Consider the following 20,947-nt stretch of genomic DNA (forward strand, 5'->3'; position numbering starts at 1 on the left):
ACGTTAGATTAAAAAATACAGGACTTCCGGCCAAGATGGAGGCTTAGACGGACACGCTAGGTCTCCCTCTACAACTAGAGAGGAATACAACTACTTCAAAACAAAGGATAACTAGAAATTCCAGAAAATAAAACTACACGGAAGCCCAACATATGAAGTTATAAACCAGCGGTGCCATTTGGGCAGGTAAGAGTTAAAGAGGGCAAAGCTGTTTGCGGAGCGGCGGGGCAGCGAAAAATCCCGGCGGCAGTCAAGCCCCTGGCAGTGCGCGACCCCAGCGCTGGGGAGAGCGGCCACCGCATCGCCTTGAACAGTGAGGCCCAGGGGGGCAGGAGGACGGATCCCGGTCTCCTAGCTGAATAACTGTGTGAATCTATCTTGGACCCCCGCCCCCAAAGAAAGAAAGCACCACAGGGCTGCGAAATAGGTCGCAGACAGGCGCCGGTCGCTGACTTGTGATGCGTACACAGGCACTGCCCCCGACAGCCGGCCCAAGAAAACAAAACGCATCTGTCAAAATGTGGCAGACAACTATAGAAATCCCGGTGACACAGCTCACCAGGCAACAGATAGAGAACCTAACAGATGAACAGATAAGAAACCTGTCAGAGGCTCAGTTCTGGGCCATTGTTATCAGGTGGCTTACAGAATTCACAAAAGAGCAGGAAAAAGATAAGAAAGAAGCGAAAAACTTTCATAACGAAAGGAACAAAACAGCATACGAGACAGATGGTGAGGAAAAAAAATCCAGAGTTCATTTCAACAAACTGGAATATGGAGAAGGAACAAGCAGTCAACCAATGCAGCGAGAGGAACTGGGAAGCAACAATGAGAGGATCAGAAACCTCTGGGACAGCTATAAAAGGCCCAACATAAGAATCATTGGTTTGCCAGAGAATGAGGAAGATGAACTAGAACTTGAAAAATTGAGTGAAAATATAATAAAGGAGAACTTCCCAGACTTGGGGAAGGGAATAGACTTGCAGGTCCAGGAAGCAAGGAGAGTTCCCAAGAGACTGGACCCAGGGAGAACCACTCCAAGACACATTATAATCAAAATGTCAAAAATTAAAGATAAAGAGAGAATCTTAAAAGCAGCAAGAGAGAAGAAAAGAATTATGTACAAAGGGGTCCCAATTAGACTATCAGCTGACTTCTCAAGAGAGACCCTACAGGCAAGAAGGGACTGGCAAGAAATATTCAAAGTAATGAAAATCCAAAACCTACAACCACGAATACTCTATCCAGCGAAATTGTCATTCAGAATAGAAGGACAGAGAAAGTGTTTCCAGGACAAAATAAAACTAAAAGAGTTCATTAGATCCAAACCACTGTTATATGAGATGTTAAAGGGACTGGTTTAAAAAACAGAAGCTAGGGAGATGAAACAAAGGCAAACTAAACAGGCAACGAGAGTGGAAAAGGAACTGTGGGTACGGGAAGCATATTGGGGGGAGGTCAACAGGGAGGGGGAATGGGGAAAGGGAGGGAGATGATATAGGAATTGGGGATCAAGGTAGGAGGGAATGGAATAGACGGAGAGAGGTTGGGAGGAACTGTATGCACAACTAATGGACATAATCTAAAAGGGGGGGACAACTGGAGGGAGGGGGGCCACCGGGTGGAGGGGAGCAGAGGGAAGGGAAATTGGCACAAATGTAATATTTTAATCAATAAAACACATTAAATCTGAAAAAAATAAAATAAAATAAAATCAGATAAAAAAAAATACAAATAGGATGAAAGGAAAAAGATGAGAAGAGATATGCCAGGCAAACAGTAACTATAAGCGATCAGGAGTGGCTATATTAACATCAGACAAAATAGAACTTAAGACAAAAATATTACAAGAGATAAAGGGACATTTTATAATGAGAAAGCAGTCAATACATCAGGATGATATGACAATTATAAACATACACACATTTAAACAACAGAGCATCAAAATGCATGAATCAAAACTTGACAAAATGAAAGGAGATAAAGATCATTTAACAATAACAGTGGGAGATATCCATACCTACAGAACAACTAAGAAGAAAATCATCAAGGATATAGAAGATTGAACAACATAATCAACCAACTGAACCCTAGAACATTCAACCCAATGACTATAAAATACACATTTTTTTCAAATGCAATATGGACAGTTCTCAAAGACAGACTAAATGACAACCATAAAACAAGTTTCAATACATTCAGAAGAACAGAAATCATCAACGTATGTTCCCCAACCACAATTGAATTAAATTATAAGTCAACAACAGAAAATAAATTGGGTAAATCCCCAAATATCTGGAAATTAAACAACGTATTTCTAAGTAATCTGTAGATCAAGAATACATCAGATGGATTACAAAATATTTGAAACTGAACAAAAAAAAAAACAACACATCAAAACTTAAGAGATGTAGCTAAAGCACTACTTGGAGAGGCATTTATAACTTTAATCAAGCCCACAAACAAGGAAAAGAAATAATAAAGATCAGAGCACAATCACATTTTTCAAAGAAATAGAACAAAAATATCATCAAATTTGTAGGGAACCACAAAAGATCCCAAATAGCCAAAGCCATCTGCAGGAAAAAAAAAATTATATATATATATATATATATATACACACACATACACATATATAGCCAGAGGTATCACACTCCCTGACTTCAAATTATACCACAAAGTTACAATAATCAAAATATTATGGTATTGGCACAAAAACAGACACACAGACCGATGAAACAGAATTAACAGCAGAGAAGTAAACTCACATGTATAAAGCAACTAATTTTCAACAAAGGAGCCAAAAACATACAATGGAGAAATGAAAGCCTCTTCAATAAATGGTGCTGGAAAAAGAATGAGACTACTCTGCTATCTGACACTATAAACAAAAATTAACTCAAAAATGGATTAAAGACTTAAATATAAGACCTGAAACAATAAAACACATAGAAGAAAACATGGGTATTAAACTTATGGACCTTGAGTTCAGCGGATTTTATGAACTTGATTCCAAAGGCAAGGAAAATAAAAGCAAAATGAATGAAAGGCACTTCATCAAACTAAAGCTTCTGCACAGCACAAGAAAACATCAAAAAAATAAAAATAGAAAAGGCAACCAACTGAACGGGACAAGATATTTGCAAACAATACCTCCAATAAGGGGCTAATATCAAAAATATACAAAAACCACACACAACTCAAAAAAAAAACCCCAAACAATCTTATTTTTAAAATGGGCAGAGGGCCTGAACTTTTCCCCCAAAAAACATACAAATGTCCAACAGATATATGCAAAGGTACTCAACATCACTGGCTATAGGGAAATTAAAACCATAATGAACACTACTTCATACCTGTTAGAATGGCTATTATCAATAAGGATGAGGAGAAAAAAAAACCCTCATACACTGCAGTGGGAATGTAAATTGGTACAGCCACTATGTAAAACAGTAAAAAATTAAGAATAGAGATACCATATGACTCAGAAAACCCTCTTCTAGGTATCTACCTGAAAAATTCAAAAACATTTATTCATAAAGACATATGTATACACGGTAGCCAAAACATGGAAACAACCTAAGTGGTTTTCGATGATGATTGGATAGATTTGGTACACATGTACAATGGAATACTACTCAGCCATGAGAAACAATTAAATACTGCCACTTGGGACAACACAGATGGATCTTCAGAGTATAAGCAAAATAAGTCAGATGGGAGCCATATGGATCTCAAACAATTTCACTCCTGTGGCATATAAAACAGAAAGCAACAAACTAAAAAAATTCTTAGACACAGACAACAGGAGGGTGGTTACCAGAAAAGGGAGAGGTTCAGGGAGAATGAAGAGGATAAAAGGGGTCAAATATATGGTGAGGGAGGGAGACTAGACTATGGGTGGTGAGTATGCAATGCAATATACAGATGATAATATTACAGAACTGTACATTTGAAATTTATATGTTATCAACTAATGTCACCCCATAAATTTAATTTTAAAATGTCAGTACAGAGATCAATAGACTAGAATGAAAAAAAAGTAATTTTTAAAAATCAATGAAACCCAAAGGAAGTTCTTGAAAAGATCAACACAATTTACAAACTTTCAGGTAGACCAAAAAATAAATTAAAAAAAGAAAATACTCAAATTACTGACTTAAAAGAAATTTAAATGATTATAAGGGCATATCATAAACTGTATGCAACAAATTAAATAACTTAGATGAAATGGAGAAATCCCTAGAAATACCAAAGTACCAAAACTGGCTCACAAAGAAATACAAACTCTAAATAGACCTATGAGTTATTTAAAATCTTCCCTCAAGAAAAAGCACAAATCCCAGTGAATTTATCAGTTAATTCTATCCAATTTTTAAAGAAATAATACCAATCCTTCACAAACTCTTTCAGAAAATAAATGAGGACAACTTCTGGCCATGATGGAGGCCTAGACAGACACACTGCGTCTCCCTCCACAACTAAGAAGGAATACAACTACCTCAAAACTAGAAACAACCAGAAGTTCCAGAAAATCAAGCTGCATGGAAGTCCAACAAACAAAGATATAAAGAAAAAATACTCATCCAGACAGATAGGAGGGGCAGAGAGGACATGGTATGGTGGCAGCAGCAGCAGCCGCAGGCCAGTGGAAAGACAGTCACACATTTTAAAAAGTCAGGAGGTACACCCTGGGAGTATTCCCAGCTCCTGACCAGACTGCCCGCAGCTCACAGTCCCAGCACTGGGGAAAATCAAGCCTCATTGCTTCTGACTGTGCAGACCAGTGGGGGTTGAGGCAGGCAGAAACTGTCGGTCTCTCAGAAAAGTCCGTTTGTTTAAAGGGCCCCCACGGTCCTAGAACATCCGCAGACCCGCCCACTGAGGGAACGACAGCCAGGGCAATAGCTAGAGGGGGCCAGTCTGGTGCAGAAGTGGGAGAAGTGCCTGGAAAAGGGGCAAGTGTTAGGTAAGCGGCATTGTTCCCTCTCAGACCCCTCCCCCACATACAGCACCACAACGTGGTGAAACAGGTCGCCCTATACTGACGAATCCCTAAGGCTCTGCCCTTACAACATAACAGGAGCGACAGCTCTACCTGGGATGCGGAGGCAAACAAACACAGGGGCCTGTCAGAATGAGGAGACAGACAAGTATGGCCCAAAAGGGGGAACAGATCAAGGTTCCAGTGGGAGAACTAAGCGATGAGGAGAGAGCCAACCTAACAGATGCAGAATTCCAAATACAGGTGATAAAGATGCTCACAGGTTTGACAGATATGCTTGAGTACGGCAAATGCATAAGAGAAGAAGTGAAGGCTATGCTGAGTGAAACAAAGGAAAATCCACACAGAACCAATGGTGAAGGGAAAGAAACTGGGGTTCAAATCAATGATTTGGAACATAAGGAAGAAAAAAAGTCAACCAGTATAGAATGAGGAAACAAGAATTGAAAAAAATGAGGAGAGGCTTGGGAACCTCTGGGATAACTTTAAATGTGCCAACATCTGAATCATGGGGGTGCCAGAAGGAGAAGAGGAAGAGCAAGAAATTGAAAACATATCTGGAAAAAATAATGAAGGAAAACTCCAAATTTTGCGAAGGAAATAGACATACAAGTCCAGGAACCACAGAGACTCCTGGGCCAGCTGGACCCAGAGGGGATCACACCAAGACATATCATGATTAAAACGCCAAAGGTGAAAGATACAGAGAGAATCCTAAAAGCAGCAAGAGAAAAGTAGAGAGTTACCTACAAAGGGGTGCCTATAAGACTATCAGCTGATTTCTCAAAAGAAACTTTGTAGGCAAGAAGAGACTGGCAAGCAGTATTCAATGTGATTAAAATCAAGGACCTACAACCAAGATTACTCTATCCAGCAAAGCTATCATTTATAATGGAAGGGCAGATGAAGTGTTTCCCAGACAAGGTAAAGCTAGAAGAGTTCAACATCACCAAGCCATTATTATATGAAATGTCAAAGGGACTTAGTTAAGAAAAAGAAGATCAAAACTATGAACACTAAAATGACAACAAACTCACAACTGTCAACAACTGAATCTAAAATATAAAAACAAAATCCAACTAAGCAAACCAGAACAGGAACAGAATCATAGGTATAGGGATCCATTTGGAGGGTTATCAGCTGGTAGGGGGAAGGGGAAGAAATGGGGAAATGGTGCAGGGACTAAGAAGCATAATTGTTTGGTACAAAGTACACAGGGGAATGTTAAGAATAATATAAGAAAGGGTGAAGCCAAAGAACTTATATGCATGACCTATGGGCATGAACTAAGTGGGGTAGGTTTGCTGGAGGGAAGGGGGGTACTGGGCAGAGGGGAGCAAAGGGGAAAAAAAATAAATTGGAACTACTGTAACAACATGATCAATAAAATATACTTAAAAAAAAAAAAAGAAAAGAAATGAGGTGGGTACACTATTTCCCAATTGATGTTGTGATGCCAGTATTACCTGGACAACAAAAACAAAACTTTCACAAGAAAACTACAAAACCAATATCCCTCCCTACATGAACACAAAACTCCTTAACAAAATATCAGCAAACTGAATCCAGAAATACATAAAAAGAATTATATGCCATAATTAGGTACTATTCATCCCTAGAATGCAAAATTGGTTTAACAGAAAATCAGTTCATGTTACATACCAAATTAATAATATAAAAGACAGAAACCACATGATCATCTTATCGATATAGAAAAAGCAATTGACAAAATCTAAAACACATTCATGATAAATACTCTGAAAAGAAATAGAGTTCGTTGAAGGTAATGTCCTCAACCCAATAATGGGCATCTGCAGAAAATCCACATCATGCTTAATGCTTTCCCCTTAAGAGCAGGGACAAGGCAAGGAAGTCCGCTTTCACCACTTCTACTCAACATTGTGCTGAATGTTCAAGACAGTTCAATCAGGGAAGGGAGGAGGGGAGGGGAGGTGGGGAGAGGGATCATTTACACCTAAGGATAACAAGCGACTGCTCAACAATGAAATAAACTGTCTCAAAGTGGAGAGCTCCAATTTGAGAAAAAACATAGTAGGGTTCAACCTACTAGGGATGCTGTAAAAGAAATCCCTAGATGAGGATGAAAGCTGCTTTTGAAATCCTGAATACCTCTTATGTGTACAAATTATAAGTGAATTACTACAAACCTAGCAAGATTAATAAAATATCTGAAACATTCCAGAAACCCCCTATGCCATCTTCCAAGCACTATCCTGATGCTGCCCTAAAGATAAATACTATCCTTACTTTTAATACTATAGATTAGTTGTGCCTGTTAAGTCTGAAAATAACTTAAGTAGAACTATACACAATGTACTCGTTTGTGTGACTTCTTAGTGAGATTCATCTATGTAATTGCATTTAACAGTAATTTGTGCATTTCCATTGTTGTATACTACTGACTATATGAATGCACCACTATTTTTTTATTCTAGCAATCAAGGACATTTAAGACTTCTTCCATTTCTGGGCTATTATGAAGAATAGTACTAAAGGTATCCTTGTCTGTCTTTTGACACACAAATGTAAGCATTTCTGTTTGGTATTTAAAAGAAGCCAACTGAGATTCTGATTGGAGGTTCATTGGACCCACAAATCAAAATAAGATGTGACTTCTTTATGATATTGAAGGTCAGACTTCAAAGAACATTTTATAATTTGCTGTGGAGAGCTGTACACAATTTTTGTAGATTTATTCCTAACGACTTTATTTTAACAGTATTATCTCTTCAAAATTTTACCTTATTGATTGGTTGCTGTAATATAGAAATAAAATTGATTTCGCATACTGACCTATCTAATAAACTTGGTAAATTCATGTGTCCATTTTAATAGACAATGTACAGATTATTTTGCATTTTCTATACACACAATCATGTTGTCGACAAAGATAGTTTTATGTCTCCTTTCAAATAATTAGATATTGAATTTTTTTTCTTGACATATTGTACCAAGGACTTCCAGTAACATGTAACTGAAAAAACAGGATTAGCAAACATCCCTGTCTCATTCACAATCTGAAGGTGAAAGCCTTCAACAGTTCATCATTAAGTATCAAGTCTACTGGAGATTTATCAGGATAATAATGTTCCCTTCTTTGCTTTGAAAAGAGATTTTCAATAAAAAATTGTCATTAAATTTTATCAACTACCTTTTTCTTTTTGCATCCATTAAGATGTTAGGATTTTTTCCCTTTATTCTTTAAGTGACGAATATTATGTTGAGTTTTGACTATCAGATCAACCTTGCACTGCTAGAATAAATGAATATTGGAAATTATTTGTTCATTATCTCTTCATATATCTTTTTTGCTCCATTCTCTTACATCTTTCTCTGGAATTCCAATTATGTATCACTTGATATCCCAGTTCTCTGAAGCTCTGTTTTTCTTTCCTTTTTTTTTTTTAAGTTTTTTATTTTTGTTTGTTTATTTATTTGTAGAGAGAGGGGAAAGGGGAAAGAGAGGGTGAGAAACATCCCTGTGTGGTTGTCTCTCACTCACGCCCCCAACTGAGGACCTGCCCTGCAACCTAGTCATGTGCCCTGACTGGGAATCGAACCAGCAACACTTGGCTTGCAGGCCGACGCTCAATCCACTGAGCCACAGCAACCAGGGCCCTCTGTTTTTCTTTAATTTGTTTTCTCTGTCCTTGAAATTAGTTACTTACTATTGCTCTGTCTTCAAATTCACTAACTCTAAGTCTTTCATTCTTTCATCAGCCATCTCTAATCTGGTGTTAACCCTAGCCAGCAAATTATCCATTTCAGTTACTGTACTCGTATCAGACAGAATGGCCCTCAAAAGATGCCCATGTCTTCCCCCATGGAACCTGTGAATATGTTAACCTCACAAGGCACAGACCAACCCCTGCCTGACAACCAGCAAGGAAATAGGGTCCTGCAATCTATGACCACCAAGAACTGTATTTGGTCCATCATTGACCAAAACATCATTATGTGGTGCATGATTACAGACACTGTGAATGATATGAAGCAAAGATGTCAGAATTTATAATGTTTCTCTACCAGGCAGTTAACCTGGCTGGGTTCAAATTCTAAACTTTATCTTCTCCATGGTGAGTTGCAGCTGAATTCCCCATTCAGTTCTTTCAGCTCCCAGCTACTACCATTTGCCAGGATTCCTAGAGCCTTCCCCTATATGTGCACAGTTCAGGGGCCAGCCAAGGATTTGTGTAGTTTAAAACTGATTTTGAGGCTCACTCCATTTGTAGCTCCCTTCTTTCCAAGACTTTTATCCTTAAATTGTGATCTGACCCCTCTGTCCAGTAAATACTGTTCTATGGCTTTCTGTGACCCCACCTGGGCATCATTAACCGCCCTCAGGAGGTTGGCCAGAAATACCCAAATCTCAACCAGTACAGCTGTCTTTCAGGAGTCAACTTCCCTCCACTTTTTGCCTGCTTTTCACAACTCACCAGTACTTTCAAATAGTCACGGGTTTTCTTGTTTGGTGGAGGTATAGTTTTATACTAATAATATACTTATTATTTGCAGAAGGGCTTATATGACCAAGCTACTCTACCATTGCAGGAGGCTAACTGAATATTTTTGAATATTCCATTTTATCTTCTCTGTTAACATTTACATTATATTTTTTAGGTTTTCTTAGTGGTTACTCAAGAGATCACAGTATTCATCCTTATATTATTACAGTCTATCATCAAATGATATAATGCTGTTTCGTGAATAAGAACCCTACAAATGTGTAATTCTATTTTTCTCTCTCCTGCATTTTAATTTTAAATAATTTAAATAAATCATTAATGCAATACTACAGCAGTCTCTTTTAGAAAATAAAAGGGATAAACAAGATTCTTAACGTCACTTCCAGTTTACACATTATTGTGTACCTTAAGATTTATAAGTAGCTTTTGTTTAGTATCATCAGTTTGATATATTATTAGCAATCATAATCTATTAGGTACATATATCAGAACATATAGTAAAATTAAAAAAATAAGTTGTGTTACTTGGAATCAATCCCATTATTTTTTAAATTTGGAAAACATGAGATCGATCTGTAAAGTCAGCACTACCCAAAAAATATTCATAAAGGAAATAAATTCTGAGGTATATTAGCCAGCAAAGGGAACATTACTTAAGCTTAGGTGAAGACACTTACCCCTCTTCATTTTCTTTAAGTAAGCGACTAGCAATTCGGATCAGCATGCAGTAAGCGAACTGTGATTTAAGCCCGGATTTAGTAAATTTATTTAACATCTTAGAAACAGCGAGGCGATCATTCTTTTTAAGGTGATACAGGACTCCCAATGCGTGGTACTGTAGAACAAGAAAAAGAATGCGATGTACCAAAAACTGAGTAGGAAGAGGACAACATTTACATGAAAATAGAATGATATGGAACTAGATTTTTAAATGAAATTATAGTAATTCTTCTTTATTTATTGATTTGCGAGAGAGAGAGAAACATCGATTTATTATTCATTGGTTGATTCTTGTGTGTGCCCTGACCAGGGATTAAACCCGTAACCTTGGTATATCAGGATGATGCCCAACGGAGCTACCTGGCCAGGGCTATATTTTTAATAAAAAGATACCCAGGTCAAAAGTATACAAAATAGAATAGCTTTTTTTACACTGAATCAAACACAGGCAAGACTGAAAGGATAAGTTTCTAATTTACCCCCAGAAGGAGTAAATTCAGACTGGAGAAGTATTAAGAAGGTGACATATTCTGAAGGTACATCTGGCAGGTTCAGCATTGCCCCATACATCCTTAGTACAAAGGTTCTCAGGTTCAAGACTTCACAAGTATTGCTGGTTTTAGAGTGACTTTAAATCAACTGTAATCATGTTAGGAGTTCAAGGATTCATCTCCTAAACAAGGCTTAAGGAGTATACATATATTATCACGGCACTTTGTATATAAGCAGAATGATCGGAATTAGGAGAATGAGGATGTTTCCCAAGGGAAAAATAACTACAGTGTTTCCTCATAGCTGAAAGTATGCTAACATGAGAAGTTATAAACACTGGAAGGGGATAAATAAGTGCCCTCTCAAATACAAATGAAGTGTTTTACATAAAATTGCCAGTTAACAATTTAATCTTGTTCCTTTTAATTAGGAATAGCCTACTGAATATCAAAAGGAGATCTTTCCAACAAAATGGCTTTAAAGTTTCACAACGTAAAAATCACTGTTTTTATAATGTCCACCCTAATCAAGTCCTGGAAAGCTTGGAATTGAACATCCTTCTTCACAAATTGTTTTCCAAACTAAGGACTGAAATACATTGTGGAGGACCACTGGAAATGGCATCTCAAACTACCACTGAATATAAGAAGCCTTCCCCAACATTGTTACAGCTTCTATTGAACATTAGCAGGGCCTGTGGCAGTAATCACAATTAGTGGGATACTCACTTGAGAATATGCACTCACAGGCCACTTAATATTAGCCTTTAGCTAATACTCATTTGAGAAATCAATAAACTGCCCCTACAATATAGGGTTAAAGAAAGCTGATCTCAAAACATACACTAAAACAATTCAATGACCATACCTGGACCATAATATTGTCACTTGAAGCAGCTTCTTGGGCTTCATTGACCCAGCGCTTAACGACATCATAGCTTATCTTCATCATATGCTAAATGCAGAAAAGAAATAAATAATGCATCATCACTGGAAGTTTAGAAACATAAGGTTTTTTTTTCCAAAAGACATGTCCAAAAGAAAAGGAAAAGAAACAACTCTGTAGTTTTTAAGTCTATCTCAAGTCTCTACTCCTAAGACCCCTTTGCAAAGGGGAGTACCATATATGTCTGTGGGCTGGGAGAGACGTGTAAAAGGAAGTAATGAGAGGGAAGGGACAGGAAGGGACAATTAACAGAATGGTACTTAAATACTGTTAACATTATAGGTTTTACCTCCAGGAAACTCTTGTGATTCAGATGATCAAATCCATTCACACACATTTGTAATCAATTTTAATTAAATGCAGTATTATGGATTACAAGGTATAAATTTTGTTTTCATAAAAGAGAGAAAGAGAAGGTATGACGAAAACAAAGGCTACTTCCTGGGAGGAGATTTAGGAAGTAGGACAGGAGACTTTGGACTGAAGGACCTTGTGGTATGGGCAGCAAGGAAAGTAGAGGACAATGAGGCAAGAGGTAAAAATACAGGTAATCACGTAAGATTTTAAAAAAGAGATACACCCTCAGTTTATTCCCTGTCTTCCCTTGCCCTTACCTCCCATCTTTACTCTGTATACAACATAACCTTCTGATTACCAGAACCTTTAAAACACATGAAGATTTCATGTTTTTAACTGCCCGTTTTAGTTGTCCAATGCTCCCTGGGCAGAGAAAACACTCTTGGATAAAGTAATAGAGATGTACACATACTTTTTAAATGTTTCATTTGTGAGAGAATGAGTGATACTTCGCTTTTGCAACTAGAAACTACCATGCAAAGAACTGTGTGGCCACTGGCCTTGTTCACTTACTAAGGAAGATACCAATGCTGAGCTGGATACACTGGGCACTCTATCCACAATGGCCTGCTTCATGTATCTTTCAATGGCCTGCAACATTGTTCCCTAATAACATTCATAAAGATAAAGTTGAAGCAAAACATTTTCACACTATTACCACTTTAAAATAACTTAACAAAAACCAATCATATATATCAGTTTCTGTGTAAACATTTAGAAATCACTAGAAAGGACTGGCATATAACAGAGCAATCATATCCCATTGAGCAGAACCCAGACTACCTGCAGGAAAGCTTCAAGGAGGATCATTTACACCTAAGGAAGACAAATGACTGTTCAACAATGAAATAAACTGTCTCAAGGCGGAGAGCTCCAATTTGAGGAAATACGTAAGTAGGGTTCAACCTGCCAGGGATACTGTAAAAGAAATTCCTGGATCAGGATGAAAGCTGCTTTTGAAATCCTAAAGATACCTCTATGTGAAGGGGATCTATTTTATATGGATCCCAGAGAGTCTTATAAGTCAAATGTAATCTCTGATTATTTTAGATACATGATTAAATGTTTGATATACTACTATAGTGAGCTCTTAATGTGAAATCTTCTTAAAATGAAGCTCTTTTAATTTAATTGGAAGAAAGCTTAGCACTGGAAAGGCAATGGCCCATGGAGATAAACACAATGAAATCAGTATTTAGATAAAGAGAGTCTTATTGTTTAACACTGGCATTGTCAAGTCTTATGCCACCAATTTAATGTTAAAAACAAAAATAACCACAATAAAACAGCTGAGCAGCAAAAAATATTAAAGCATTTCTATTACTCCTTTTAGAAGCGAGATTTACCATTTGATCCTGCTCAACCTTTAAAACTGGAGAGGATTGCAAATATACACATAAAGTTATACCCAAGCATGAGCAGAGCTGAAATATTATTTAATTTGTTTGGCAATGCCCAGTCTGCCTTTCCTTTTAACCTTTCCCACTCATAGTTCCAAGAATGGGACAACCTAATGTATTATATCAACTCATCTCTCCAAATGGAATAGACTGCATCAGGTTAAACACCTAACTCAGACCCACTGGGCTGGCTGGTGGCTAACCAGGTTCTCTTTCTTAAATATTTGAATAAGGAAGCTTAAGCCTGGTAAATGATGGATCAAATGGTAAATATATGAGAAATCTTGCTGAGTTCCTTAGAGCTGTCCTATTTCTTGCTCTGGTTCTAAGTTTTACCTGAAATTCTAAGAGCTCTAGTTTCCACAAGAAAGTTTCTTTTTAAAGCTAAATCCAAATGGGTTTGCTTCCCACAAGCAATGGTCCTGACTATGACAAAAGTCTATGAGGGCAAGGAGAGAGAAATAGACTAATCTAAATAAACTAAAGGAAAAACCAGTCTGAAAGAAAAGAAGTCTGGACCCACAAAAGCTTTTCTGTGGTCACGTTTCTTTTACACAGACACATCTCTGAGATAACTGCACACGCCACTCCAGACCACGCAATAATGCAAATATCACAATAGAGTCACATTAATTTTTTTGGTCTCCCAGTACATATAAAAGTTATCTTTATACTATACTGTAGTCTATTAGGTGTGCAAGAATAGCTTTAAGTCTAAAAATGTACATACCTTCATTTTAAAATATTTTATTGCTAAAACATGCTAACCATCATCTGAGGCTTCAGCAAGTTGTAGTCTTTTTGCTGGGGGAGGGTCTTACCTTCAATTTGTAAAAACGCAGTACCTGTGAAGTGCAATAAAGCGAGGCGTGATAAAACGAGGTCTGCCTGTACTGGAGATTCAGTCATACTAGGGAATCCTACTCAGTTTACATCGCCTCCTGCAGATAAACACAGCGCCCTCTAGGACACCTCCCAAAACAAAGAGAACTTACATCGGTGATCCTGCAGAGAGCCCTGATGGCCGGGCCTCGGGACACGTCTTCCTTTCCTGTCATGTCTTTGGTTAGACTAAGAAAAACCAAATTAGTTACTGTGAGAGCAAACAGACTCAAGTCTTCTCTCTCGTGGAGTCCAGCCCTAGTGGATACCACTTGGCCCCGCAATTATCTCAACACAGCTACCAATGCAACAAATATGTATTGAGTGTCTTCTTTAGATAAATATTTAAATTATTTGGGTAGAAGACTGTTCTAAATCTTAAGAATACAGCAGAGAGCCAGACAAGGTCTTTGCCTTCATGGAGCTTATGTTCTAATGATGAGAGGTAATCATGCCACAAACCATATCTTTGATGCTGACAATGGACATAAAAAAATAAAGACGATGGTACACAGAGCCCCAGGCTGAAATCTCCCCAATCCTAAAAGACCCACCAGACTAGACATAACTCTTTAAAAGAAACTGACTGAAACGATGGGCTCTTGAGGTGTCTCTCTCACAGCCTGGCTTTCTAAAGTAACAACTGTCAATTACTTTAGCCCTTTCTGCTGAATTTCAGAAACAGGCAGAGGAAGGAGTGTGAGCTACAAAATTCCATGTCCCAACTTTAAAGAGGTGTTTAGCCTTTACATTATTCACCCTCTTATCCTCCTTTCCCTCGTCCTCGTGCCTGACACCACCCCCCCAACATGACTATCTGCCCTCTGCCCTCGCTCAGCGCCCCTCACATAATCAAAATGGCCTCAGCTCCAACTTCCTCCATCAGGACACCAAGAAGAGAAAGTGGTGATTAACTGTTAGTTCTTCAGTTTCTTTCTTTTTTCAGTTATAAAAATATTTCATTCATGTAACAGGTACACTTTCAAAACATTCAGAAAGGTATAAAATAGCAAGTCTACTCATGTACCTAGCCTATAGTACCATTCAACTAGAGATAGTCATGTGAACAGTTGCTCATGTTTTCTTAAGAAGTTTTAAAAATATATGGAAAACCACAGAGACTTATTAAAACGCATGCCAACGGGTCTCCACTTTTCTGGCACCTTCTTTTTTTTACTTAAAAATATAACTTGAGAATCTTTCCAGATTGGTAGATTTTTTAAAAAATTTAGGCATCTCTATATTTTAAAATATCCAAATGTATCTATTGGTGACAATACCATACCCTGGCCATCGAGTCAATGCTGCATCCTGGAGTTCCCCAACCTCACAGGGTCCTAATCTGCAACCTACCGCCTCAGTGAGCACTCGGCAGGCCATCCCATCACTGTGCTAGGCTGTCTGCTTCTAGAAGCAGACTATGGTAGAACTGTCGGATCCCCTAGTCATGAGTCCACTGTCACACCACTTTTGCCACAAAACAAGTGGCAATGTCATGTAGGATACCAGAGCAATAAGTTAAGAATAACTATTTGTACCACAACTTGGACAACCACAAACCCCTGATTCATGCTATATTTTAGGGTGGTTTTCCCAGTAACTTCTTAAAAAAATTATATAGTCAAATTTATCAGTCTTTTCTTTATTGCCTCTGAATTTTAATCAAATTGAACAAAACTTTTCTTTATACAACATTAAAGAGGAATACACTCATGTTTTCTTCTGGTACTTTGTGGTTTTACTTTTAAATTTATACTCCTTATCCATTTAGAGTTTATTCATGTGTATGATGTGAAATATGGATCTAATTTTATCTTTTTCCAAGTGGCTACTCAGTTGTCCCAGAATCATGTATTAAAAAGCACATGTTTACCCCAGTGATTATAGAGATGCCACCTCTGTCATATACTAAATTTCCATGTGTATTTGAGTCTAATTCTGTACTTTCCATTTGTATCAGAGAATTCTAAAAAATGTAGATTTCATGGCAGAGGGGACACATTACAAAGTCATCACACATTTCATTCCATTGACCTATTTGTCTATGCATGTGTCAGTATCACCACAGTGTTTTAACTTCACAGGACTTAACATTTACAGACCGGGAGAGCTAGTCCTCCCTCATGGTCTTCCTCTTCCAGTACTTCCTAGCTATACTTACATGTTTTTCCACATAAATTTCAGTGTCAAATTTCCTAACTCCACAGTTGAGCCCATTGGTTTTTTTTTATTAAAATTGCACTTAAGTTATAAATTAATTTAGGGAGGATTAAAATCTTTGTAATGTTGACTTGACCTATTCAAAAACAGCGGATATCTTTATATTTGTTCAAGTATACTTTTGAGTCTCTTGGGGCTTAAAAATCTTTTACTTCATATAAGCTTTGTGCATTTATTGTCAAAATTATTCCTATGTATTTAATCTTATGTGCTGCTGTAATGGGGTTCTGTGTGTTGTTTACATGAAGGCTACTGTTAATTTTAGATCCTGTGGGAATATATCAGTGTCACTGGAGTACCTGCAGAAGAGGGGAAAGGGACTGGTGCCAAAAATAATATTTTGAATAAATAAGGGTTGAAAACTTCTAAATTTGGAGAAAGACATACCTATGGTTTTAAGAAGCTTAGTGAAATATATACAAGACAAACTCTAAGGATTTCACTCCAGATACATAACAAAACTGCTGAAAATCAAAAATAAAGGAAAACTGTTGAAAGCAATGAGAGAAAAATGACATTAATTACAAATAGGGGAACTTTGGTTGAAAATACTGTGCATTTCTAATCAGAAAACACAGACATCAGGAGACAATGAATGGAACACCACCTTAAAAATGCTGAAACAAGAGAAACTGACAACCCAGAATTTCATATCCACTAAAAATATCTTCTATGAGTAAAAGTGAAATAAAGACTTCTTTAGATGAAAGTAAACCAAGAGTACTTGTCACCATTAAATATTAAATGAAACATTTCTAAGGAAATGTTAAGTCAAGTGTTTCAGGCTGAAGGGAAATGATACGAGAGTCATCCCTAGAGCAACCAGCACAACAACATTTCTATAGCACTGAAAGAAAACAAACAAATCTGCCAACCTACAACTCTATGCCCAGCAAAACAGCTTTTAAAAACAGAAGCCTAATTTACATTTTTCTCATTGTTCTCAGTTGGGATTATGTCACTGAATTACTTAAGCTCACTGACCCTTTCCTCTGACAAAGCCATTCTGCTATTTAGGCCAGCCAGTGAAATTTTTTGTCATTTTTTCCCATTTTTTTATTGTTGTTCTATTACACTTGTCCCATCTTTCCCCCACAGCTCCCCCTGCCCCACCCTCCGCCCCCTCCCACAGTCAATCCCCACCCAGCCAATGAACTTTTATTTCGCATGTTGTATTTTGTTATTTCTAAAATTTTCATTTGATTCTTTTTTTACATATAGTCCTCTGCTAAAAATTTATTTCTCTTCATTTCAAGAATGTTCACCTTTATGAAGCATGGCTGCATTAGCTGCTATAACGTCTTTATCCTCAAATCTAGGTAATTTGGGGGTTGGCACCTATTGATTATCTTTTCCCTTGAGAATGTGTCAGACTTCCCTGGTTGACTAATATTGGATTACATCTGGACATTTTTAATACTGTCATGAGACTCTGGGTCCTGTTAAAAGCCTCTGAGGAATACTGGCTTTTTATTTCAGCAAGCAATTCACCCAGTTAGCTTCAGATCACAAGGTCTGCCTGGACTTTTGTGCATGTACCTACTCCCACACTGCCTCTCAAGGACCCCTTTTTCCAGTTCTTCTAGTCTGAAATATGGGATTCTCTCAGTTTCAGCTCTCTGTGCAACTGCATGCTTCTGTGTGAGTGGGACCTCAAGACATAAAAGTAGGAGACCAAAAAAAAAACGTGGATTTCCCCCCATTCTTCACACAAAGGGGGGCCCCTTTTCTCAGGGACAGGGTGCATCTCAGAGTTTTAGGGGTCTGCAACACTAGTCACAGCACAGTCAAGTTTCTTCACAATTGAGGCTGGCCTCAAGGCAGAACCGGAAAGTAAACAGAGAAAAACAAACAAGGGGCCTTTTCTTTAACCTGGTCCTCCAGCCACAGAGGTGGACTACCGAGTCTTCCCTGACCCTGCCCAATATACACAGTCCCCAGCGGCGCCTGCCCCTGGATCATACTCAGAGTATGAAGAGGAAAAATAACCAGGAAACTCTCTGTTACCATACTGGTATACATGAATTACTGTTTTCTCTCCCCAATGTACCTACTACTGTAGTCACTTCTCAAAGGCCTTAGGTAGCTGCTTTTCCTACTTTTGTCAGAGGATTTATTGCAATCACTGGAAGTTAGTCTGCAGTGGCCTTGCTCAATCTCGGCGATAATTAGAAGTCCCCTGGCTCTCCCTTTTAGTCACTGTTACTCACTTCATTAGGCCATGGGAAGGAAGTTAAGAGACTTGGCATCACACTCATAATTCCTCAAAAGTCTTCCACAATTTCATTTTAAAAGAGAATAGCTATTAATCCAAATAAATCAGAACAGCCTCCTTGTCAACTGGGCAAGAGAGGAGAAGGAAGCAAGAAACAGGAAGGTTCTCAACACCCATTAAACCCACCGTGATGGTTAATGTTATGTCTTAACTTGACTGGGCTAAGGGATGCTCAGAAAGCTAGTGAAACAACTTTCGGCTGTGTTCCTAAGAGTGTTTCCAGAAGATATCAGCATCTCAATCAGTAGACCAAGTAAAGAATGCTGCCCTCACCAATGCCAGGGGCCTGACCAAAACAGAAAGACAGTGGAGAAGAGGATTTGCTTTCTGCTGAAGCTGAGACATCATACTCTTCTGTCCTCACACATGTGCATTCCTGGTTCTCAGGCGTTCAGGTCTGAACAGGAACTACCGCACCAGCTTTCCTGGGCCCCCAGCTGGCAGCCAGCAGATTGTGGGCCTTAGCCTCCATAATCATGTGAGCCAATGCTTCCTAGTACATTTTCCTTTCTTTCTATCCTTCCTTCCTTCTTTGTATGTATATATAGATACACACACACACCCACACACACACACATATATATATATATATATATCCATATCCACGTATCTGTTTGCGGTAAGACTGGCACCAAGTATCAGACCTCAGTGCAGCAACTTCGGTACTTGAGATCTGGATAAGGAAGAATTCAGAGCTAGACTCAAACTATAAGGGAAAGTTTACTTAGAAAGTCATAGAGGCAGAAGTGAGTAGTAGAAGAAATGGGCTCAGGAAGCAAGTTACAGAGGCAAAAGAAGGGGCCTTAGAGCTTAGGAGGAAGAACGGTACCAGTAATGTGCCTGGTGAGAGGCAACAGGAGGGATACTGGAAAGGCTTGGGCTGGGTCCCCCATCCTAAAGGCTTTTAAGGGTGGAGATTTGGGGGGAGGTCCCAGGGGAGGATATCAACAGAATATTCATCAGCTTTTCCAGTGTGTCCTTTCAGGGTCATGGTCTCCACTGATTGGTTGGCACTAGCACTAGGGCAGGGGGTCATTAGTCAATGCAGCTTGTCCTGAGGGCAGCAGTGGTGTCACTTGTCTGGAGCTGAAACACAACTGAGGCCTAATCCATGCAGGGCACTTCCAGAGATTGATGATACAAAGTTACATGAGATGTGATTCTTGCTCTCAAGGAGCTAACAGTATAGAGAGGGCAGAAAAACAAACAAATCATTATAGTACAATCAATGAGTTACATACTAGAATAGAGGTTAGAAACAAAGTGCTGTAACCACAACAAAGGGAACAATGATTGATCTGTCAAGAATAGGGAAGCCAATGTGTATAATGATGTGTCAAGCTATTGAAAAAGGAAAGAGGATAACTACAGGCACAGGGAGAAACTGCACAAATTTACAGGGTATCAAATAGAAGGATAAGTTTGGGAAATGGCAACAGCATTGAAATGAACCCTAGGGAATGCCAGTATTTAGGTGGCAAGCAGAGGACAAACAGTGACTTCCGAAATGGGATAAAACAGTCCTCAGCGATTGGAGGAAACTTAGGACTACCATTCTGAAAGCCAAGGCTGGTAGAACTTCAGGGAGTGTCTAACCCTGTTAAAACAGAGAGGCCAAGTAAAATGTGGACTGAAAATTGGCTTTTGGATTTTGTAGTTAAGAGGTTACTGGAGATCTGTGAGAGAGAAATTTCACTATAGTGGTGCCTAAATCAAATTATAATAGTTATCTCATTTCCTTTTTGTTCTAAACCAAATTTTTTTTAAAAAATGACAACAGCTTATACAACAATAGCTGCCTGATGTGAATGAATAAAAATTATACCTATTTTTTTGTCAGGCAAAAAATATATATATTTTTGGCGTGCTGCAGAATTTTAGTAGTTTATGTGTACCATGAGCTGAAAAAGGTTGAAAATCACTGCTTTGGAGCATTTGCGAACAGGTGCCCCTGCATATGTCAACAGTTTGGCTCAAATAAACTTACAAAAATTCTCTACAGGTTTGAATGTTCTTATGTCAACATTACATTCCCACCTACAATGTATGAGAGTTTCAACTGTTCCATATATTTGGTATTGAGCAGGCTTTTTGACACTGGTATAGCCAGGCTTTGTTATTTTAACCATTCTAGCGGGCATGGAATAATATCTGAGTGAGGTTT

The 20,947-nt window shown here is 38.3% G+C and overlaps 1 protein-coding gene across 1 annotated transcript in view; it reads right to left on the reverse strand.

Annotated features, from left to right (window-relative positions):
- Positions 1-20,947, reverse strand: part of COPG2 (coat protein complex I subunit gamma 2) — a 646,146-nt gene that overhangs the window by 606,622 nt on the left and 18,577 nt on the right. Inside the window, exons 6-9 of the mRNA XM_090287525.1 lie at positions 14,402-14,477; positions 12,520-12,612; positions 11,572-11,658; positions 10,170-10,327 (exon numbers count right to left, since the gene is read on the reverse strand). Coding sequence (XP_090143651.1) covers positions 10,170-10,327; positions 11,572-11,658; positions 12,520-12,612; positions 14,402-14,477 — 414 coding nt within the window. The remainder of the gene's footprint in view (positions 1-10,169; positions 10,328-11,571; positions 11,659-12,519; positions 12,613-14,401; positions 14,478-20,947) is intronic.

Source organism: Furipterus horrens, unplaced genomic scaffold (genome assembly GCF_987537825.1).
Source record: "Furipterus horrens unplaced genomic scaffold, mFurHor1.1.pri manual_scaffold_9, whole genome shotgun sequence".
NCBI lineage: Eukaryota > Metazoa > Chordata > Mammalia > Chiroptera > Furipteridae > Furipterus > Furipterus horrens.